Source organism: Gorilla gorilla, chromosome 14 (genome assembly GCF_029281585.2).
Source record: "Gorilla gorilla gorilla isolate KB3781 chromosome 14, NHGRI_mGorGor1-v2.1_pri, whole genome shotgun sequence".
Taxonomy (NCBI): domain Eukaryota; kingdom Metazoa; phylum Chordata; class Mammalia; order Primates; family Hominidae; genus Gorilla; species Gorilla gorilla.
This window is the reverse complement of record NC_073238.2, coordinates 45,541,657-45,566,349: the sequence shown is the minus strand read 5'-3', so window position 1 is coordinate 45,566,349 and position 24,693 is coordinate 45,541,657. Positions and strand designations below refer to the sequence as shown.

Genomic DNA, 24,693 nt, shown 5'->3' with positions numbered 1-24,693 from the left:
TTTTTATATTTTTAGTAGAGACAGGGTTTCACCATGTTGGCCAGGATGGTCTCCATCTCTCAACCTCATGATCCACCCACCTCGGCCTCCCAAAGTGCTGGGATTATAGGCGTGAGCCACTGCACCCAGCCAAAAAAGAAAAATTTTTAACTTATCAAGCTGCTCCTATCTCTGACTACTGAAAAACAATCTATAGCATGTGTTACTTTCCTCTCCCTTGAGAAAGTACGATGTTTCAAGCAGAGCAACCCAGAGAACCTGGCCTTGCAGGGACGCAAGACAGTTTGATACAGTTTATATATAAAGCATTTAAATATTAAGCACAATAAACCTTATTCCCAGCAGTTCCTTGCCTTGAATACTGTTAAGGCTGTTTATGTTTCCACTGACGTTTCTGACCCTTTATTTTCCAATACCCATGAAGAGAAAGAAAACAATCTGTCACGCACATATGTCTCTTGTCAAAGAGTTCTTTCCTGGGAGAACAAAGGGATAGCATTTATCTACAGGCAAGCACTTCGGTCTTGAAGGACATCACAACATGGTGCAGAGGTCTTGATGGACTTACTTAGCTAAAGAAGGAAAGCACCTATAGGGCAGCACAAGGTAGATCCTCCCTCACTCCAAACCTCCAGCATTATTCAGAGCAGCTTTATATTCTGTTCATGCCTATTTTAAATGTTATTAAAATGTACCTATATGCGTAGATTTTTCTCTCCATAATCCTTCTGGAATATTACATTATAAATCAACTCAAAAGTTAAATTAATGACATCCAATTAAAAAAGCAGATTAAGAGACTCATAGAGGAAGCACTGCACTAAGATTAATGAAAATGTTATTCCAACATGAAAATTGCCTTAGAACTTGTTACCAAAATTTTGAACATTAATTATCTCTATTTTAAGCCTTGCCTTTAAAAAGTTATTTCTTCTACTTGCTTTTATCATACTTCGTGACAAATCTACAGTTGCCTCACACAATTATATAGTTCTCTTAAATTTATATATATTTATATATATATATATATACACACACACACACACACAATTCAGAATATGATAATTTGTGCATTAGGAATTAACCAAAACATTTTTTTTCTTTTTTTTTTTTGAGACAGAGTCCCACTCTGTCACCCAGGCTGGAGTGCAGTAGTGTGATCTTGGCTCACTGCAACCTCTGCCTCCTGGGTTCAAGTGATTCTTCTGCCTCAGCCTCCTGAGTAGCTGGGATTACAGGCATGCATCACCAGGCCCTGCTAATTTTTGTATTTTTAGTAGAGATGGGGTTTCGCCATGTTGGCCAGGCTGGTCTCCAATGCCTGACGTCAAGGGATCCGCCCACCTTGGCCTCCCACAGTGCTGGGATTACAGGCGTGAGCCACCACGCCCAGCTGACCAAAACATTTTCAACAACAAATACTCAATATTAAATAAGCAAAATGAGTCAGAGGAGTTATTCTCGTCTAAATAAAAACTGATTCTCCACAGATCCAGTGTTTTGGAAAACATCAAGGTAATCAACAAATACATAACTGGCAGACCCCCCAGCCATCGCTACATACCTGTGTAAGATCTGCAGCCTGCTTTAAGATGCTTTTTTTTAACTGCTCTGCTCTCTTTGCATGAAAAGAATTACTTTGACTCTGGATGACGAATACAATTCCTTTTAAGTCTAGAACAAAAAAAATAGTTTTCAGGTATTTCTTTTTACACAATTATTAAAATGAACTTGAAAACAAGTGAAAAAATAGCTACAAAGCAAACCTTCAGGCAGTCAACTCTTAATGGGAAAAAATCAATTCGTATGTAATTCTAGAGACAAAATTTTCTCTCTTTTTAAACTGTTTCCCAAGCTTCCTTCCTAGAAGTTAGCAAGTAAATAAGCTGACTGTACCAGACCCAGTCTATGGCACCAAACTGAGAATATGCTCCTGCATATGTCAGAAAGAATGGCTGAAAATGTGTGAAAATATCTAGAACACTAATCTTCCCAGTAGCTGAAAATCTAACTTTCACAAGTATCTTTTTAACAATTCCCACACAATCCTACACTGTGCTGCTACCTGTTATAAGTTGAAACATGTCCTCTAAAATTCATATTTTTTAAGTCCTAACCCCCAACACCTCAGAATGTGACTTCATTTAGAATTGGGTTTTTACAGAGGTAATCAAGTTAAAGCGAGGTCATCAGGGTGAACCTTAATCCAATATAACCAGTCTCCTTAGAAATTTGGACACATAAATGACACACACAGAAGGAAGATGATATGAGGAGACACACAGAGAAGATAGCCATCTACAAGCCAAAGACAGAGGCCTGGAACAGATCCTTCCTTCCCAGCTCTCAGAAGGAACCAACCCTGCCCACATCTTGATGTCAGACTTCTAACCTCCAGAACTGTGAGACAATACATTTCTGTTGCTTGTACTAAGCCACGTTTTGTGGTACTTTGTTATGTAGTCCTAGCTCACTACTACACTACTTCAAGAATGTTCTGAATGGTCCTTTAAGGTGACACTCAACAGTAACTGCCCATCTCCCATGAGTTCACAAGGGTTTGCAAATAAGTAACTCAATAATCCCTACCCTACTTCATAAGGTACCTAGCCAGGATTAGGTGTTATCTCCAGAAAACCGGCCACAGCAATTCCTCAGCAACAGGGCTTTAGCATGAAGTCCTGCATAAAGCCCATCTATAACACCCCATGCTGGCAGTATTCACCAGCCTGCTAGAGATGCACCTGAAGGCAGCCAGCTTTTTACAACGGCGAGCAGGAAGGAAACCCGAGTATGTCCTGCCCACAAAGACCATCAGAGGGCTTGCCAATGGCAGTAGCAAGGCTGCCTCCCAGAGAAACACGGTAGGCCTCCCCAGGTTCTGGGCCTATAACAAAGAAATGGATAGAACAGTGATTGTGTCAGCACCCTGCCACCAGACAGGAATGTTGGCAGAGGAAGGTGCCACATAAATTCTAGCCTTCAGCCAGATTGTCAGCAAAGCCCTGTGGGGACCTTTCCCCCACCATGAATCTTTCTCTTTAACACCTCAGCTCAGAGACCCTAATTTGATTTTAATTTTATTCCATTATATTTGATTGTTCTTATGCTCTATTCTATAGGCCCATTCATTCATTCACTTGCTCAAATATTCACACAACAGTTAGCTCCACAGTGAGCCATCTAGATCCTAAAAATAATCTAAAATGCTCTTTGGTTAAAACTAAATAAAATATGTAAAAGGAAATGCTGAACAGCCTACTGAATATGACCTAATTCCTTTTCTTTAGGAGTTTACATAAATAGGAACATTCCATATACCTGTCTCTATTTTAAACCAGCTTCTCGGCTTTATATGTTGGACACATGGGTAAGACTTAAATGGGCGTCTTCAGTTTCAACTGAATTCTTATCTTGGATCTACTACATCTGAAACATTAATATAAACTGACACATCTAAAGAGGTTATAAGGATTTCTTTTTGTTAAGAATGGAGTAAATAAGCCTCAGAGAATAATTTTTTTTAATTTAATAAAGAAGATGCACATTCCCAATGACCCAGAAATTCCACTCTTATTAATCATCCTTGAGAAACTCAGATGTGTGCACAAGGATATGTGACAAAAGTGTTTACAGTGGCACTGTGTAAAAGAAAAAAATGGGAAGCTACAAAAATATCCACTAACAAGATATATTAACTTGAATACTATGCAGCAATAAAAATTAACCAGTACTACATGTATCAATCCAGATGGATAAATCCCATAGTTATAATGCTGAAAAAAGCAAGTTGCAAAAGAATAACTATATAATAGTTTGCAACAATATAAACATAAATATATTAAAATGTATATATACCAAACATACACACACATAGCATGTGAAAGTATAAAAGATTACGTGAGTATGATAAATACCAAATCAGGATAATGGTTAAAAGGTTTCAGCTGTGTTAATGGTATTTAATTTCTTAATCTAGGTGATATTTTATTTCTTAATCTAATGAACATATAATACATGAATGTTCATATTATTCTCTTTATAACTTCTTATATGTTCAAATTATTTCCTAATACATTTTTTAAAGAGTAGATTTCTCTATCAAAAGGTTAATCCTAGCTGGGCATGGTGGCATGCACCTGAAGTCTCAGCTACTTGGAAAGCTGAAGTGGGAGGATTGCTTGGGCCCAGGAGTTTGAGGTCAGCCTGAGCAACACAGCAAGACTACATCTCTAAAAAAAAATAAATAAATAAATAAAAAGCTTAATCCTGCGCTCACCGCTCATCACAGTAACCAACTCCTGCCACTCCTACCAGCTCAGCAAAGCTCCCACTGTCTTCTCATTGAAGACAACAGCATTTCCATACAGGGAAGAGGATTTGCAAGATTAAAGAGCAAATTCTTCCCACACCTGGGTCATGTCCTGTGAGTTGTATCTGCCCTCTTTTTAACATAGCCACTAAGAAATCATGCTGGCCTCTCCCTTTTTCCTATACTTCAATCATGCACGCTTCATTCATTCATTCAGCAAACATCTTCTGAGTACCTACTAAGTGTAGGGCTCTGTGATACAAGAATGAGTGAGCCCAGTCACAGCCCTGGAGCGTCTGAGCCTCGTTCATAGGCAGGCCATTATAACACAAAGCAGTAAGTGGAAAGCCAGAGCTAACTGAGCACAGGGCACTGGAGCCCAGACGATCGGGGGCGAGTGCAAGGAGAGCTTCCAGGAGGAGGTATTTCCTGAGTTTCCTTTAAAAAGCAGCAGACACACACACAGAGGGTAGCAGATCAGTGGGATCACCACAGAGCCCACAGCCTGTGGTATCTCTGCAGTCTCCCTGAGTGAACGACCATGTCTGTCAGGCATTTCTGAGAAAAGGAGCACAGCGGGGTACAGTAGGTGATAAAGTTAGAAAGGGAGGCAGATCCGTTAAGACAAATCATGAGGGATTTATATACCATGCTGAGAGGCTTGGGCTCTAGATTAATCACTTTCAAGTGGGGGAAGGGCCTCATGAGCCAAGTGGGGTCCCAGGCAGTGGGGACTTCCCAAAGGAGGGAAGGAGGCCACTGTCCCGAAGATGGGGGAAAAAAGGGGTGGGAAGACCCTCCCCACAGAGGGAGCAGTGAAAGTTTAGGACAGAATCAAATTTAGGGCAGGAAAATACTAACGGTTAGGTCATGGCCAAGGAACAGGACGCATGGGGGTATTATCGAGGACAAGGCTAAAGGGAAGGGGAGCTCCTGCAACCCTGATCATAATGAATGCCGGAAGATCATTGACATGCTAGTCAGCCCCAACCCATTCCAGAAAAGAACCAGGTTAGTATAGTTAGTACAGTTCGGTGCTGAAAACAGCTTATGTGTTTAAATTCCTGCTGTTCTTTATACCAGTACCAAGAAATATTTTCTGACATACAGCCTAAGCCGTCCCTTCACTGAATCACATTCTGGCTGAGTCCAGATCCCAGAGCTTATCTTGGTAGCTGTCTTCTCTGTGTATGCCATCCAACCACCTGACTCTTAAGCTCCTGCTGCCCAGTCCACAGAGCTAAATAAGACAATTCCACGATTTCCTTATCATCTTGGTTGCACTTCTTTAAACTCACTGCAATCTGCCTTCAGCAAACACTGTCACAACTCAAGATGGATCGTCATTGTTTCTCCCCCAGGAATGGGCAATAAATGGGCCGCACACTAAGTGCCTGACAATAATAATCAGAGTGACAGGCTAGAAGGGGAAGATAAAGAAATTAGCCAAGGATACCTAAAGGGCCAATGCAATGCCAAAGCCAATGGTGAGTGGCAGACAGTGCTCAGGAAAGGCAGCAGGACAGAGAGATAGTTAGAAAATTGATGCTAAAGAGCAATGATTCTTCTATGAAAGCAGAAGAAACCAAATGCTCTCTATGTCTTCAGTTGCTGAGCACCTACCATGGGCCAAGCACTGTACTGTAAAGTGCTCATCTTCCTGGTCAGAAATTACCTAGAAAAATGGGTTTCATCATGCTGGTGTTTTTCTGATGAAAAACCAATACGATGTACTTCTGATAGAAGCTGTAACAAGCAGCCTTATGATTTAAAGCTGAGGAATAAATATGCATGCATACACACACACCCACAAACACACACGCACAAAGCGGGCCACTCCAATTATGTTTACTTGGTGAGAATAATCATATACTAGTGAATCTATCAATTAGGCAGGAAGCTGAAGGAGAAACAGCATCCCGTGCATGGAGGCTATCTCCCAGCTCTGACTGTGAGCCATGCTCTCGGTGCCCTGAATCTACTGTTGTCACTGCAACTGCCCAGGATCTTTAGTAGCCTCCTGGTCTTGTAGGCTCACACAAAGATTGTGACAAAGAAGTCCCCTGGGTCTTTTTCAGATGAACTGATACCAAGTTAGGTATCACTCGACTTGCCATGTGCAATTGCAAGAATATAAATTTACTTGTCCAAGGTAACTTCCCCTTTGTAGTTTCAAGCCCATGTTCCAGACTTGCATCATTAATTCATTTAATAACCAGAGACTCATCTGCTCCCATAAACTACAAATAAATGCTCAAAGCCACACAGTTGGTAGCAGGGAAGAAAATCTCCACATGGAAAGGCATGGCTAAACCATACAGGGTGTTATAATACAAAGAAAAAGCAACAACTTGACGTGGTTCCTTAAATACAGCTGCTCACAGACCCCAAAACACTCCCCTGTGGGCCCTAGATATGCGTGCCCAAGACAGGTCATCCTCCCACTTCCACCCGGGGGCGGGGGTCTCTCCTGAACTTCTGCACCCCTCAGAACCCAGGCCCAGGAAGGGAAGGCCTAGAAAGGAACACTTTCCTTTATCCTTTTCCCTCTTATCTAGAGCTCGCCTTCCAGGTCTCCATGGAAAATAGTGGAGAGGAAGCAAGAAGAGCATATTGTTCCCTTCTTGTTTCCTGGAACCCAGGCTTATCCATCATGAAACTGGAGGTGAGCCAACCACCTGTGTCTGAAGGGAGACTTCTCCCATGGACCGCATACCCCCTGACACCATAGGCTTCCTGTGAGGTTCCACTGCTACTGGTGTCCAGGTCCTGGCTGATTGTGTTCCAGACTTGGGTCATTCCTCCTACCCTGGGAGGAAAGATGTTGACAAAATTCACACCCTTCAGGGACAAACTCACCCCTACACACAGAGGTGTGGCCTTACACACTGGGCATGCTTCCCATTAATTTTTTTTTTAAAGTCTAACTCCTGGTCACATTTCTGAAGATACTTACAAACTATGGTGGAGAGGGTGTTTCAAAAGGAGTACAAATAAGGAATGGGCAATGATAGAAGTATGATGCCTTACAAAGGAAGGGGTAACAGCTTCCAGGCCAGGATGCTTGGGACAAGTTTGGCAGACGTGACTGGTGAGCTGACTCCTGAAAGGCATGGAGGTGTCTGCAGGTCAGCAAGTGGACAGCCTGCTCCCGGACGGCCTGCGCTAATGTCACAGCTTGTTCTGTTCTCCCACATCATGTGGGTCCTTAATAACAGGGACCATGTCTCCTTCCCCTCTGCATTCCCCCAGAGAGCCCACCAGGCATGGTGCTTTATCCTTACTGGAAGCTCAACGAATGATGCCAGAGGGAATTAAATCCAACATATCTCACTGAGTAAACATAAATCCACCACATGCCAACATGCCCATCTGAGAGGTGTTCGCCCCACATCTTCAGGAAAGCAAACGTTAGGCTGGGCCAAAGACAGAATATTTGAACAACAATATTTACCCCATAAATAAAATCAGAAAAAAATCACTTCGTGGAAATATAATTCATACAAAATACACCTAAGTACACACTCTTAGGTAAAAAAAATCATTACTTACCTATGTCATTTTTCCTTGATATACCACTTTTCTCCAAATCCTGTATTTTAAATGAAAGAGAAAAAGATGAATCTCAGTACATAACAAAGCCAGCAGTACACTGAGTAAACATGCATGGTGCATGGTATGTATCAGCACATGGGAGGAAGATTTGAAAAAGGGAGCTTGGAAACACTTCCCTAAAGAAATGAGACCAAAACCTAAGGGACCACGGAGCAATGATGTACTTCTGTATCATGACAGACTTCTTAGGTGGGGCTGTGCCCTTCTCATGTGATCTTGGGCAAGTCAATTGATTGAGCTGAAGCTCTTTCCTATTGTGTAAGATGCAGTGAATGTTTAACTGGTTCATGATATTCTCAGGAGGGTCTATTTTTAAAGCCCTGTAAACCATAAAGCATTAGGAACATATCAGAGGATAGTCTCGAACCTGGCAGGGTGCTCCTCATGAAGATAAGTTCTACTAATTATTGCACTTTATCATCTTTTGGGTGCAGTCATGCTGTCTTCAAGAATGTTACCACAATGTTCTCTCCAACCTGAGGAGTAGTCCTAGGGGCCTGCACAGGGCCTCAGAGGCCAGCCTATGGTTGTCACCAGAATTCAGGAGCACAGAGGCTGGGTGTGGTGGCTCATACCTGTAACCCCAGCACTTTGGGAGGTCGAGGCAGGTGGATCACAAGGTCAGGAGTTCAAGACCAGCCTGGCCAATACGGAAAACCCCATCCCTACTAAAAATACAAAAGGTAGCCGGGCATGATGGCAGGCGCCTGTAGTCCCAGCCAATCAGGAGGCTAAGGCAGGAGAATCGCTTGAACCCAGGAGGCGGAGATTGCAGTGAGCCAAGATCGTGCCACTGCATTCCAGCCTGGGCAACAGAGCAAGACTCCATATCAAAAAAAAAAAAAAAAAAAAAAAATCAGGAGCACAGAAGGGGCACCTTAAGAGCTGGAGAGCTCCAGACACAGCAATCGGGATGTGGGCACAGAAATACCCGACCTCGACTCTGTGTAAATCAACGGAGGAACTCTCAAAAGATTTATCTGGCAAAGTGCAAAGTGTCAGCAGCTAAATGTGCCATTTTCATTGTCTTCTCTGCAGACTAAGAAGGAATTTTCTCCCTAATTGCCCTTTCTTGCTTTCAACAGTCATATGCTATAATTATGACAATGGGACAGTGGCAAATATCCTTCAATTTTCTTCACAGACTGCAACAAGAAATGTGGTCGTGAGCCCTTACCAACAAAATTGGGAGCAGCTTAAAAGCCAAGAGACGTATCCACAGAGATGCATCCTCTAAGAATACCAAAGGGACCATGACAACACTCGGGGAAGAGAATGCTAAACACAGGGGAGCGACTACCTTTAGTGGCATATTCTGAAATTATCTTTGTCTCGAGACTAGAAATGCCACTGAGTAGAGGAGAACCTATAGTTATATGCTGATTTGTTAACTCTCAGGATGGATCAAGTGACACCTAACTTAATCCTGATGAAACAGGTAGATCTGGAAGAAATTACTAAAAAAGACTGGAAAGCTCAATCCAGTTCCCTGAATGCGCTGAACCAAAGCCAGGTTATCACCGTAAGTCAGCATGTGCAGACTTACTCTAAATGCCACTCTTGACCAGGAAGACAACCTGCCCTCAGGGAAGGGGCCAGCCTGAGCTCCAGAGGAGCCATTTGGCTCCACTGGCAACCCACCACCTGCCCCAGGCCAAGCTGCCTTCTGGATGCCACAGCTTTGGCTGCCAGCTGAGGCTCCTGGAAAAATAGAATTGTTAGATCTAAAAACAGCATTGGAGATGATTCAACCCAACACTCCCCTTTTGCAAATGAGATAACAGAGGCTCAGAAAAGATAAATCATTTTCCCAAGGTCCAGCAGTAATTCTGGCCACAGAACCAGAATTACAAACCAGGTCTCCTAACTCGGTCCCAATGCTCTTCCTCACACTGCCATGATAACGCCTGCCCAGCCTTCCTCGGGAAGCATGCTTTAAAAAATACACATCATTAGATGTGAATAGATTTTGAGAGTGAGCTAAAAAATAATATAGAAAGCAAAAGTCACCTTCATCAACATGTTAAAAGATGAAAAATATCCAGAATGCTACAGTTCTAGACTAAGCAACTGAAGCTGAAAAACCAACTGGACTTTCCATCAGATAGCTATCTTTGTGAAATCAAAGAATAGCAACGAAAATGATACATCTTTCTCTTTGCTATTAAACACAGCAGCTCTGTTGACTGACACAATAGCTAGGAAATGATTAGCCATTTCAAGGGGTTCAATTTGTAAACTGTAAAAATCAAATATGCAAGAAACAGTTGAATAAGGTGAATTGAGATGGAACCAAAATGGTCTTGACTAATTTCCCCTGTGAGAAAGAAAATTAGACTAAATTAACAGAACAATTAAAATTCTGTCTCCAGCTTCCCTTGTGAAAAGACTTAGTTCTTCCTAAGATGAAGGAAACACATGGTTTGTTTTATTATTTCTGCCGCCACATGTTTCTTACGCTATCAATATCAATCAAAATGTGCTCACTGTCAAGGTTTTATAAGTCAACTGAATTGCTATTCAGATATGAAAGAGATTTGCCATTAATCTCTACCCCACAGACAGCTCCTATGCTAGCCAGGAAAAGGCACATTAAAGTCACCCTTTGCCACAGGTTTTATTTTTTAAGTCACAAAAGATTTGAACAACACTTGCAATCCATACATGTAATGCTTAGTTTATAAGTCCTTCATTAAAAGAAGATATGACACCCTCGAAAGAATTTTATATGGAATCTTTTAAAGGGAAGAGAAGTAAAATGGAATCTTCCACCCAGTCACAACTACCCACCACTGCCCCAGAGATTCTGAATAAAATAATGAGATGTGTTCATGATTACACTCAGTCGGCCCTGGGCTCTAATTCTGCCTGCACCACCAACTAGCTCAGGCCTGTTTCAACTGGAATAGGAATAATAATGACAAGACCCACTTCACAGGATTGTGTTGTAGGTTGAACAAGATAGTAAAATGCTGAGCACAGGGTCTGCACAAAGCAAATGCTCAATAATATTGGCACCTACCCTTTTTTCATCATTATCATCAACTACTTCATATGAAGTCAACTACGTCCATAGAACAAATTTAACAGACAAAAGCAGTTCCTCTTTACTTTGATTTGTTCAGGTAGGAAAGATGGCTTATGCAACCTCTTAAAAGGCTGCTTATAGGAATTGTTCTTGTATCAGGTAAACGTTTAAACAGGACCTGGCATTGTTCTAAGCTATAAACAGGCACACTTAATCTTCAAAACAGCCCTGTGAGGTAGGTCCTACTACCCCATCTTACAGATGAGGAGGCTGAGCACAGCGAGGTTCACTAAGCCCCACAACTGGCTAGTGGTGGAGAAGAGATGAACTTCAACACTTTGGTTCTTGTGACCAGTGTTAACCTTATGCCTGTCATTCAGAGCTCAAAGTCACAAGGACTTTGAGTGCTACCACAGGATTAGGTAGCACTTTAAATGTGTCATAAATGATCCTCATTATTGCCAAATACACACATCATAATGCACAGGGCTGTGTAATATAAAACAGTAAAGTGAGAAATATTCAAGGATTCAGAAAATTTGGATTCTAACTTTACTTTTTAATAATCATGTGTTTAGGTGATGAATCGCATTTATTGATTTGCTTATGATGAACCAACCTTGCCTCCTAAGAATAAAGCCTACTTAACTGTGGTGGATTAGCTTTTGATGTGCTGCTGAATTTCGTTTGCTAGCGTTTTTGTTGAAGATTTTTACATCTATGTTCACCAGGGATATTGGCCTGACGTTTTCTTTTTTTGTTGTCTCTCTGCCAGGTTTTGGTATCAGAATGATACTGGCCTCACAGAATGAGTAAGGGAGCAGTCCCTCTTCCTCAATTTTTTGGAAGGGTTTCACTAGGACTGGAACCAGCGCTTTACACATCTGGTAGAATTTGGCTATGAATCTATCTGTCCAGGGCTTTTTCAAAAACCACATGATCACCTGAATAGAAGCAAAAAAAAAAAAAAAAGGCTTCTGATAAAATTCAGCATCCTTTCATGTTAAAAACTATCAACAAATTAGGCATCAAAGGTACACACCTCAAAATAATAAAAGCCGTCTATGACAAACCCATAGCTAACATCATACGGAATGGGTAAAAGCTGGAAGCTTTCCCCTTGAAAACAGGAACAAGACAAGGATGCCCACTCTCACCACTCCTATTCAATATAGTATTGGAAGTCTAGCCAGAGCAATCGGAGAAGATAAAGAAATAAAGGCATCCAAACAGGAAAAGAGGAAGTCAAAGTGTCTCTCTTCACAGACAGTAAGATACTATACCTAGAAAAGATCTAATAATCTTCAGCAAAGTTTCAGGATACAAAATCAATGTGCAAAAATCAGTAGCATTTCCATACACAAATAACATCCACGCTGACAGCAAATTAAGAAAGCAATCCCATTCACAAAAAGGCCCGGCGTGGTGGCTCACATCTGTAATCCCAGCACTTTGGGAGGCTGAGGCAGGCGGATCACTTGCGGTCAGGAGTCTGAGACCAGCCTGAGCAACATAGTGAAACCCTGTCTCTAATAAAAATACAGAAATTAGTCAGATGTGGTGGCAGGCGCCTATAATCCCAGCTACTCGGGAGGCTGAGGCAGGAGAATCGCTTGAATCCAGGAGGCGGAGGTTGTAGTGAGCTGAGATCACGCCACTGCATGCCAGCCTGGGTGATAAGAGTGAGACTCCATCTCAAAAAAAAAAAAAAAAAAAGTAGCCACAAAAAGAATAAAACACCTAGGAATACAGCTAACCAGGGAAGTAAAAGATCTCTGGGAGCATTACAAAACACTGCTGAAAAAAATCAGAGACAACAAAACAAATAGAAAAACATTCCTTGTTCATGAATAGGAAGAATAAATATTGTTAAAATGGCCATATTGCCCAAAGCAATTTACAGATTCAATGTTATTTCTATCAAACTACCAATGACATTTTTCATAGAATTAGAAAAAAAATTCTAAAATTCATTTGGAAACAAAAAGAGCCCAAGTAGCCAAAGCAATCCTAAGCCAAAGAAACAAAGCTGGAGGCATCATATTACCTGACTTCAAACTATACTTCAAGGCTACAGTAACCAAACAGCATGGTACTGCTACAGAAACAGACACATAGACCAATGGAACAGGTTAGAGAACCCAGAAATAAAGCCACACACCTACAACCACCTGATCTTTGACAAAAACAAGCAATGGGGAAAGGACTCACTATTCAATAAATGGTGCTGGGATAATTGGCTAGCCATATACAGAAGATTGACACTGGACCCCTTCCTTACATCACACACAAAAATCAACTCAAGATGAATTAAAGACTTACATGTAAAACCTAAAACTATAAAAGCCCTACAAGAAAACATAGGAAATACCATCTGGGCATTGGTCTGTGCAAAGACTTCATGAAGACTACAAAAGCAACTGCAAAACAACAAAATTTGACCAGTGGGCCTAATTAAATGAAGAGCTTCTCCACAGCAAAAGAAATTATCAACAGAGTAAACAGATAACCTACAGAATGGGAGAAAATATTTGCAAACTATGCATCCGACAAAGGGCTAATATCCAGAATCTATAAGGAATGTAAGCTAATCAACAAGCAAAAAACAACCCCATTTAAAAAATGGGTAAAGGACGTGAACAGACACTTCTCAAAAGAAGACATACATGCAGCCAACAAGCATATGAAAAAAATGCTCAACATCACTAATCATTAGGGAAATGTAAATCAAAACCACAATGAAATACCATCTCACACTAGTCAGAATGGCTATTACTATTAAAAAGTCAAAAAATAACAGATGCTGGCAAGGTTGCAGAGAAAAGGGAACACTTACATATGGCTGGTGAGAATGTAAACTAGTTCAGCCACTGCAGAAAGAGATTTTTCAAACAACATAAAATAGAACTACCATTCAACTCAGCAATTTCATTACTGGATATATACCCAAAGGAATATAAATTGTTCTGCCATAAAGACACATGCACACATATATTCATCACAGCACTATTCACAATAGCAAAGACATGGAATCAACCTAGATGCCCATCAGCAGTAGACCGGATAAAGAAAATGTGGTACGGATACACCATGGAATACTACACAGCCATAAAAAAGAATGAGAACATGGCCTTTGCAGCAACATGGATGGAGCTGGAGGCCGTTAGCCTAACCCAATTAATGCAGAAACAGAAAATGAAAGCCCACAAGTTCTCACTTATAAGTGGGAGCTAAACACAGTGTACACATGGACACAAATAAGGGAACAATAGACACTGGGGTGTATTTGAGAGTGGAGGGTGGGAGGAGAGCAAGGACTGAAAAACGACCTATTGGGTACTATGCTTCTTACCTAGGTGACAAAATAATCTATCCATCAAACCCCTATGACATGCAATCTACCCATGTAACAAACTTGCACATGTACCCCTTGACCTAAAACACAAGTTGAAAAGAAAAAAAAAAAAATCATGTGACCTTGGTCAAATCACATAACTTCCCTGACGCTAAGTTTTCTCTGTTGTAAATGGGAATATTTGCTTTAACAAATAACAGGATCATTAAGAAGATTAAATTAAATGTGTGAAATGCTTTATTAATCATAAAAGGTCTTAAAATCATAAGAAATTAGTATTATCATTTCCCCTGTGTAAGAATCTCATAGTACAGTTAAAACAGATAATAAACACCCTGTTGATAAAAGAAACATTCTATTAAAAAAATGCTTTTACACCAATTGTGGGGTAAAAATAGTCAACTGAGCTTTAATATGACAAAAACAACTGATATTTTAAACTACTGTTTCCTTTTTTACATGCTAAACTGATCTAGTGCAAAGCCCAACTAGTAAACATTTAGAGACATTCCCTGACTACAACCAATGATTTAAAAGCAGCAGCTCTGAGATTGGGATAAGTACTGCCTGCTCTCTGCGAGTCCCCTGGCCTAGCTTTCTGGTTCTGACTCTCTGGTAGCATAGTCACCTTTGGGTCTCCCGCCCAGGCCCCAGCATGCCCTCTCACACATTGCCACCTTCAAGGAGAGACTAATCAGGTTTCTGTGACACCTGTGACATAGTAAAATCCTTTCATAGACTGAGAAAATTAAACCCAAGGTTAAGATATTTGGTAAGACTGGGCCGGGTGCGGTGGCTCATGCCACCAGCATGAGCCACCCAGCACTTTGGGAGACTTTGGCCACCCAGCACTTTGGGAGACTGAGGTGGGTGGATCACTTGAGGTCAGGAATTTGAGATCAGCCTGGGCAACATGATGAAACCCCGTCTCCACTAAAAACGCAAAAATTAGCCAGGCATGGTGGTGCATGCCTGTATTCCCAGCTACTGGGGAGGCTGAGACAGGAGAATCGCTTGAACCCAGGAGGCAGAGGTTGCAGTGATCTGAGATCGTGCCACTGCACTCCAGCCCGGGCGACAGAGTGAAACTCCATCGCAAAAAAGAAATAAAAAAAGGTATTTGGTAAGACTGGGGAAAACTATAGTATCCAAGCAAGACTATTAAAATGTCCAACTCTATGTCAAAACACGTTTTTTCTCAAAATAACTTTAAAACCAAGTGGATCAGCCTTAAATATTAAAGGATTTTTAAAAAGCAAGTCTATCTTATAGGTTGCGTTAGGGATTCAAAATCCATGTTGACCACATTGTATGAATTATGTAACAATAAAAATAACAATTGAAGAATGAAATGATTACTATTCCTATTAGAGAAAATACAAACGAATCTTAGAAGGGAGGAAAAGATTTGATCATTGGGATTAGTACCTGAGACTGCTTGACCTCTTTCTTTGTATCTTCAGAAGCCAAACCAAAAGCTGGAAAAAAAAAAAAAAGAAATATTTCTATCTTAGAATTAGCAATTCAGGTTAATTCTCACATCCAACAGTTTTGCTTATAATAAAAAAAGATACTTTAACAAGACATATTTTGCTCATTTTTAAGCAGCTGCATTGCTGCAAACTTGTATTACTGGCTTTCTTCATCTCAGACCTAAAATTATTCATCAACACGAAGCCAACACGCTTAGGCTACCAAGCAAAAGAAACAGTACATCAGACAAATTCAAATCTGTGTATGCCATTTGTGTCTATAGACATAAACTATAAAATAGATGTGTACAAAATACTATTTCTTAGAAACCTTAAGTCTGGTGCCTTCTTAAGCAAAGGGGAATTCCTGAGAATCCAGGAGGAAGAAGTACAAATTCTCACCCTCAAAATCACTGCCAGAGCCTGGCAGGCAACAGAGCTAAATTTGGAGCAAGCTTTTTCCTAAGGGCTGCAAGGTTAGAAGTGTGATGCAGATACTGCTACCAGCAAGCACAGAACCCTACTAAACCCTAACAGAACCCTACTAAGGCAATGGGGCCGGGAGAGAGGGGAATTAAAATCATTCTCCATTTAGAATGAATGAATGTTTGGAGTCAGAGCCATCACAGACGAAGATATCCCTAGAGCCACATTTAGGCTCTGCATTAAAAATAATAACAACAACATGACAGTAACACTCTGAAAATATAAAGCAAAATGACAAGCCAAACAGGAAGCTTAACAGAACAAAAAATAGTACCCTTCATTTTACAGTACATTTCTCCCCAACAGCTAAGAGGAAAGCATTGCAGAGTTCACTTTCTCCAATTAGCACTCCCAGGAGTAAAAGGCAACGCCATAGGGCAGTGATGTACTAAAAGGGTGGGAGAAGTGACACCATGGAACAATAATGTACAAGGAGTGTCAGCAGAGGGGCTCCCTGGGTGGCAGAGGAGACCTTAATCAGAAGTAGGAGACGACTTCATCCATTTGGATCCCTTCTAATCCCTCCCCATCCCCACCCCCAGACATCCATTGCCTCAAATCCTGCATTAACATTTGCTCAAAAGAAAGAAATCTAAAACATCTTCACACTAAGAAGCAAATGACTAACATGGTTTCATCGTTTCCATTTCCAGAATGACATTTCAAAAGGCAGGGTGAAACTGAAATGTAAGCCATATGAACCTCTATGTGAACAATTTAGATAACAGTAGACATTATACAAGGCCTCCCCAAGACCACCTCATGTAAAATAATAAATCCCCAATTCCACACCCTCCTTATCCACCTCACTCTGCTTTACTCTTCTCCAGAGCACTTATCACCAACTGACATATATATTTGTTTATCACTTATCTTACATGTCAGCTGATTATAAGCTCCACAAGGGCAGGAATACAGTTATAGTGGGTTTTGGCAGGGGGGTGGGGTGGGGGGGTGTTGTTTTGTTTTTGTTTTTTGAGATGGGGTCTCACTCTGTTGCCCAGGCTAGACTGCAATGGCACAATCTCAGCTCACTGCAACCTTCATTCCTGGGCTCATGATCCTCCCACCTCAGCCTCCCGAGTAGCTGGGACTACAGGCATGTGCCACCATGCCCAGTTAATTTTTGTGTTTTTTGTGGAGACAAGGTTTCAACATGTTACTCAGGCTGGCCTCAAATTCCTGGGCTCAGGCAAGCCGCCCAACTCGGCACCCCAAAGTGCTAGGATTACAAGCCTGAGCCACCACCCCACCAGGAACACAGTTTTATCTACCATTTGTCTCCACACCAAAAGCACAGCTAGCACATAGAAGGAACTCAACAAATATTTACTTAATAAATGAATGAGTGAAAGTCTTCACTATGGGGGACCCTAGAGTCACATCACAAAAGGACCACCTGCTCTCTATACCAGGCAGCACCTACCCAGTAGAACAAAGACGTTTAGTGCCCCTCACCTTTAATTTCACCAGGATCTAATGCATTTTCTCACTTTACACACACATACACACACACACACACACACACACAAAGCCCAATCATTTCTTCAAGTTCTAAGAAGAAAGGAGAGATTTAACTGCAAAGTCATTTAAATTCTGCTTCTGGGTACTTAATTTTTTGGCTTTATTTTATTTACCTCTAAGCTAATATGCACATTTAAAACCCTGAAGAAGATATCAAAAACAGAATTACTTAAGGAATATCATACAGAGAGGTTGCAACATGTTAACATATCTTAGCACCACAGAATTCCAGAAAATAGAATATTCTGAGAACTTGCAAGATATAAAAACTGTGGTCAAACTAACTCATGACTTTGATTCAAAAATCCATCTCCCACTGAGCGTGGTGGCTCACATCTGTGTAATCCCAGCACTTCGGGAGGCCAAGGCAGGAGGACCCCTTGAAGCCAGGAGCTTGAAACCAGCCTGGGCAATATAGGGAGGCCCTGTCTCTACAAAATTAGCCAGACATGCGGCCGGACCCAGTGGCCCACGCCTGTAATCCCAGCACTTTGGGAGGCCGAGGTGGGCGGATCACGAGGTCAGGAGTTTGAGACCAGCTTGGCCAAAACAGTGAAACCCCATCTCTACTAAAAATACAAAAATTAGCCAGGCATGGTGGCAGATGTCTGTAGTCCCAGCTACTCGGGAGGCTGAGGCAGGAGAATCGCTTGAACCCAGGAGACAGGGCTTGCAGTGAGCCAAGATCATGCCACTGCACTCCAGCCTGGGCGACAGAGCAAGACTCCGTCTTAAAAAAAAAAAAAAAAAAAAAAAAAAGCCAGTTATGCTAGAGCATGCCTGTCATCCCAGCTAGTTAGGAAGACAAGGTGGGACGATCCTTTGAGCCCAGGAGTCCAAGTTTGCAGTGAGCTATAATCGTGCCACTGTACTCCAGCCTGGACAAGAGCGAGACTCTGTCTCAAAAAAAAAAAAAATTTTCCATCTACCCCTCCCGAATTAATTCCGAATTTCAAACAGGACAGTCAGATATCTCTGGGGTTACAGTTTCCTCTTTAATCAAATAAGATAACTTTCTTAATGTAACAGGTCCAGTAGCATCATCTAATAACAGTGTTTGCTTTTACCTCACTTTTTTGCGAGGCCAGACAGCTATATGACAACAAAGTGCATGTGAACACAAAAGTCCCTAGCCCTTAGAATGTAGAATATAGTGCAGGGAAGGTATCTTTATTTGGTACTGGTCCTGAAAACTACTAATGTATCACCTTTTGTGAGTAAGCAGCTAATATTTGATGATGTAACTGTTTAAAGTAGGAATTACATACAGGAAAGATATTGCCAATACGTCAAATAAATTCCATAAATTCTGCTTGTCGTAATCAACACACCATTCCTTTAGCCAGACAAAGCTTAACTGAGCTAAGTTAAACTAGATTCTAGCTCTGTCCAAAAATATAGACCTAGAGTTAAAATATCCCTTTAAAAAAAAAAAACCCAAACCAAAAAAGTCTGTCATTTCTCATCACTCTGCTGTGAAATTTAAAATACCTTTTTCCCATGATAGATACAAATTATAATATTTAAAACAATGACATAAAAAATGCATCAGAGTTACTTTCAGTTGTAGGAGCAAATCATAAAACAAGATAATCCTTAGAAAAAATTCCAGTTGTTTTTTGTTTTGTTTTGAGACAGGTCTCACTCTGTTGCCCAGAGTGGAGTGCAGTGGCACTATCTCAACTCAACGCAACCTTCACCTCCCAGGTTCAAGTGATTCTCTCCTACCTTAGCCTCCGAGTAGCTGGGGTTACAGGCGCGTGCCACCATGCCCAGCTAATTTTTGTATTTTTAGTAGAGATGGGGTTTTGCCATGTTGGCCAGGCTAGTCTCAAACTCCTGACCTCAGGTGATCCACCCACCTCGGCCTCCCAAAGTGCTGAGATTACAGGCATGAACCACCATGCCCGGCTGCCAGTTAGTTTTATCTTTACATTTGTGTAATCTAAATAAATCAAAAGAAATCATCAAGGAACCAAACGTGGCCAAACGTGGTGGCACATGCCTGTAATTCTAGCACTTCGGGAGGCTGAGGCAGGAGGATCGCTTAAGGTCAAAAGGGCAAGATGGTGGGACCCCATCTCTCCAAAAAAAAAAAAAGAAAAAATTAATGCTTAGCCAGGCTTGCTAGTGCACACCTGTAGTCCCAGCTACTTGGGAGGCTGAGGTGGGAGGACTCCTTGTATCCAAAAGTTCCAGGCCACAGTAAACTATGATCATGCCACTTCACTCCAGCCGGGGTGACAGAGACCCTGCCTCTTAAAAAAATAAAAATAAAAATAAAAAGGAACCAAATATATTGTGAAGGCACTGAATATGCTATACCACTAATAAATCCAATCTTAAAATAACTAACCATTTACAGAATTCTTATCCATAAAAATCCTGGTTTCATGGAAATGAAAGAGAGATGGTGCAAAGAGATGAGCAAAGTGAGAAAAATTAGCAAGGGAGGTAAGAAATTGCCTGTCACCTTCAACAATGCTAACAAGTGCATACTGCAATTTGAGTCTGGGCTGGTGACTGACAAAGAAAAGGAGGAGTGAGGGAAAGATCCTTCCAACCTGGCCTCAACCAAAGGAGTACACAGGAGTGGCTACCTGAGGCTCAATGTTTGCTGTTTGCTTCATATTAATTTCCAGATTCAGTAGGGAAAATATTGTTGAAAATTTGGCCTTAGTGCTTTAATGTGCAGTTGGAGAAATATTCCAGGGTAAATCATGCTTTTACATGCCAAACTGCTGTTTAAAAGTAATTTCCCCTTTTCCATTTTCAACATGAATTCTGGTAAACTGCAACAGGGAACTATATTTAAAGTGCAAATCAGGGCAGGCAACAGAAATCGGACCTTTTTCATGGTAACTTTAAATAATTCAAGCCAACAAATGTGTTAGCACATCTAGACGGAGAGATAAATCAAGATTTTACAACTAACCTGGGACTAAGATTTATAGGCCAGCCTAAGCCCCAGAGTGCAAGAAAACTGGCGAGTAATTAATTGCAACACATTTAAGCAGCACTAATCAACTCTCTTTCCCTGTTCCTGTGAGGGAGCAAGGGACCCCCATTCCCACGCAGGAAAGATGATTGTGCCTTCTACCTCCTAACTTGATTTTGTCCCAATTCTCTTAATTTGTTTTCCCAAACTTTCCCAGGAACATCTATCATAGAAACCAAACGGAACACTAAAAACAAGAAAACCACTAAGCTGCCAAATAACTCCACCTCAGAGGGCGCTGGCAGGAACCAATGAGATAATGCCTAAACCTTTTGGCATCAGCTCAGAATATATTAAAAAGCTCAGCCAATAGCTGTGGCCATGCTGGTGACCACAATGATAATGACTGGCAGTCTGGGAAGCGTCTAGGTGGTTGCCTGCCCTGCACAAAAGCCAGGAGAGCATAAAACCCGGTACCTGTGGCTCTGCCACCCAGGCCAAAGCTCACAGAGAGCCGTCTTGGAAGCACACATGGCTCAGGCGCTCCTTCCAGGCTATGCAGGCTGCCACTTCTTTTCTAACACGCTGGGGGAGGAAGCCTTTGGGGCTTCACTTTCTTTCCTGTGACCTACTTACAAAGCATGTCACCCAGCCGGCTCCAGCCTCCAGCAGCTGCCTCTCCGTGGAGCTTTCCAGGATTAATTCCAGGTCCTCCAGGGGGCCTTAAGCTCCAGGATGCATGGCGCATAGCCAACTTACTTGTTTCCAAGTACCCACTTCGAAGATAATCCATGGTAGCAGAGGGACAGAAACAAACACCCCTGCAGCCCAGCGACAGAGGTAAAGTCTGCCTTTTCTCCACCCTACTGGGACAAATCCACTGTCCCCTGTCCCCACAGTAGCAGACAAGCTGGGTAGCAGCTCCATCTACCATGGGACAGCACCTCCAACCATGGGATGGAAGGCCCTGTCACTCCATACGTTTTTTAAGGGGCATCGGATTTTATTCTCTCCCTCTTGGGTTTTATACAGGGCAGGCCAATGGCAGGGTCAACACACTTGGTGGCAGAAATACCTCAGAAGAGGGAGTGACCCAGGCAGGGTCCCTTGAGGGGAGGGGGTGACCCGGCCAGGCAGGGACCCCTCTGAGGAGGGGGTGACCCGGGCAGGAACCCCTGTGGGGACGGGTGGCTGGGGCTAGAAATGAGGCTGAAGGTACCAGGGGCCATATCATGGGAGGGGGCGGTATTGGGGAGTCAGGTTTTTCCTGAGCCAGGAACAGCTGTCTGAGGTTTTAAGGAGGGAATGCCCTGTTGAGATGTGTGCCCAAGACAGCTTTCTGGAGGCAGTGTGTGGGACGGCTGTGGGAGGACAAGAAAGGACACAAACATGCCAGTGGGAAGGCCACTGGAGTCAAGCAAAGGGCGCTAAGGGCCTCAATTAAGGTGGCAGTGAGCAGGGGAGGGGTGGGGCCACTAAAGAAGCAGAAGCTGCAGGCTCTGAGACAGAGCACCCGGGTGGGTGGTGAGACGGGAAGGGAGGGCCTGGGGCTTCTTAGAATAAAGGAGGGTAGCACGTGTGAGGGAAGGCAACTTGGTACCCAGCGTCCTGAGGATACGCAAGTGCAGACAGGCAGGACAGCTGGGTGCAGGGGTGAGCCCAGCACAGGGGTGTGCGTGCGATAGCGGCTGCAGCACTAGAGTCTCCACAGCGCACCAGAACGGAAGCCAAGGCTCGTGAGGCCAAGGACGGCTCAGGGGAACTGCAACATTTAAGGACAAAACTGCAAAGGAGACAAAAGGAATGGCCAGATGGGGAGGAGAAGCAGGAGAGAAGGCAGCTGTTTAACGAATCCTTTCAAAGAACTCTCTCCTTAAAGCTGCACTGTACAACAGAAAGATGTGGCAGTAGAGGAGACCCGGGCCGGGGCCCTGCCTGAGAAGTCATACAGCATAAGGTCAAAGTACAGAGTACAGGGTACAGGTACTTTGTACAGAGTACAAAGTACAAAGACAAAGTATACTCAAACCTCCTAGGTTCAAATCCGGGTGCTGCCACTTAATAGTTAAGCAACCTCTCTGAGCCTCTGTTTCCCTCCCTGTAGAGGGAAGAAATGGAACAAGAATTAAGTGAGTTCATGTATGTTCAGGTTCAAAACAGTAACTGGCCTACGGTAAAACCTATTGAGCCTTTTGCTCAAGTGCCAAACAGTAAACTCTTAGGAAAAGAGATCTGCTGCTGGGAAAGATGCCAGGACAATTCAGCCAGTGGAGAGAAGTAGTGAGGAAGGAGGCCAAGCCTCCCACCACACTGAGGCAGCAAGCGTGCAGACACAATATTCCTGCTTTGAGCCTACTATCAACTCAGATATGATCTAGCTCCATCTGAAACTCCTCTCCTGTTTTATCACAGAAGTCACGAGAAACACTGGAATATTAGCTTTTCTTCACTTGACAACAAAGTTTGATGAGACCAACATATTCTATGGGCCAGAGAGTAAATATATTTACAGGAAGCACAGTAGATAGTGAAAAAAAAAGAGAAAAATAGAAAATAACTATATATATTCAAGAGGGAAAAGATCATTTCATACTTTGATTTGCATCTTGTTTAAAAACCATTACTCAGGATATGCAAACCAGAAAATTGCAACTCAAAACAGTTTTGGGGGTGAGATTTAAAACCCCACCCTCACTAGCATGTTCCATAGCCTAAGTCATAGGAAGGGTCAGAAAAATCCCTGGTCACACAGCCTACTACAGAACACATCAAAGAGGAAGACAGCAAACATTCAAACAAACAAAAAAAAAATCAGCAGTTTACGCGATTCCTTTAAATTGCGAGTGTACTATTGAACAGTTAACTGTCAGGCTTAACTTATAAAAATATAATTTATGATTAACTTTTGGGCATCTTATTAATTACAAGAAGTAGGTCTTTAAAAGTACCCCCTTAGTGTGCAGATGGGTAGGTGGATGGATAAACAGACATACAGATAAAGTAAGTACCCCTTTCAGTACCACTCAATCCATGGTACACACAATCTGAGATGCTCTAAGCCTTTAGAAACTTATTTGTATATTGCCCAAAAACCTTTGCTTTAACAACTCACGGCTCAAACTTTTGATACTCATGCTCCACGGACTATGGTCTCCTCAGCAGCATTTAAAAATTTGCCAAATGATCCTGGAGCCTGAGACAGACTTCATAGTTTTAGTTCTGGTGTTTCCAGTTCCTTTCCCAAGTACACAAAAGACCTGACTGAGGAGCAGGCCTCAATGCCACACTTTGCTCTCTCCAGAACAACTCCTTACTTTAAGGCAAAACAACCACCGATCATCTTTTGTTTTTTTTGTTTTCTGAGATGGAGTCTCGCACTGTCGCCCGGGCTGGAGTGCAATGGCATGATCTTGGCTCACTGCAACCTCCGATTCTCCTGCCTCAGCCTCTCGAGTAGCTGGGATTACAAGCACCCGCCACCATGCCCAGCTAACTTTTTTTTTTTTTTTTTTTTTTGCATTTTTAGTAGAGACAGGGTTTCACTATGTTGACCAGGCTGGTCTCGAACCCCTGACCTCGTGATCCGCCCACCTCAGCCTCCCAAAGTGCTGGGATTACAGGCGTGAGCCACTGCGCCCGGGCTTGATCATCTTTATATTCCACAGATGTTCACAGAAATCACCCAGTAAGAGTCCTAGTTTATATCTGGGCCTATGGTGGCCCAGGCAGGGTTCTCACACCTGGCTTCACAGAAAACTTACCTGGAAGTCTCATTTCAGATCTTCTGAATCAGAAAAGCTGGAGCTGGAATGCAGGAATCTGCATTTTAACAAATAGGGGCTTCTTTAAGACACACAGATGATTCTCATGTGTGCTGAAGTCTGACACACACTGGGAAGGGCAACTAGACAGGAACTCAAGGGAACTGAATGGGGCTATTTTCACAACGGGCTGAGGCCATTT

At 42.4% G+C, this 24,693-nt stretch overlaps 1 protein-coding gene across 2 annotated transcripts in view; it reads right to left on the bottom strand.

The window, feature by feature from the left end:
- Window positions 1-24,693, bottom strand: part of B3GLCT (beta 3-glucosyltransferase) — a 125,601-nt gene that overhangs the window by 94,527 nt on the left and 6,381 nt on the right. For both annotated transcript variants that reach the window (XM_055360351.2, XM_031001436.3), the window contains exons 2-4: window positions 15,739-15,788; window positions 7,865-7,904; window positions 1,565-1,674 (exon numbers count right to left, since the gene is read on the bottom strand). In XM_055360351.2, the coding sequence (XP_055216326.2) occupies window positions 1,565-1,674; window positions 7,865-7,904; window positions 15,739-15,788 (200 nt within the window). The remainder of the gene's footprint in view (window positions 1-1,564; window positions 1,675-7,864; window positions 7,905-15,738; window positions 15,789-24,693) is intronic.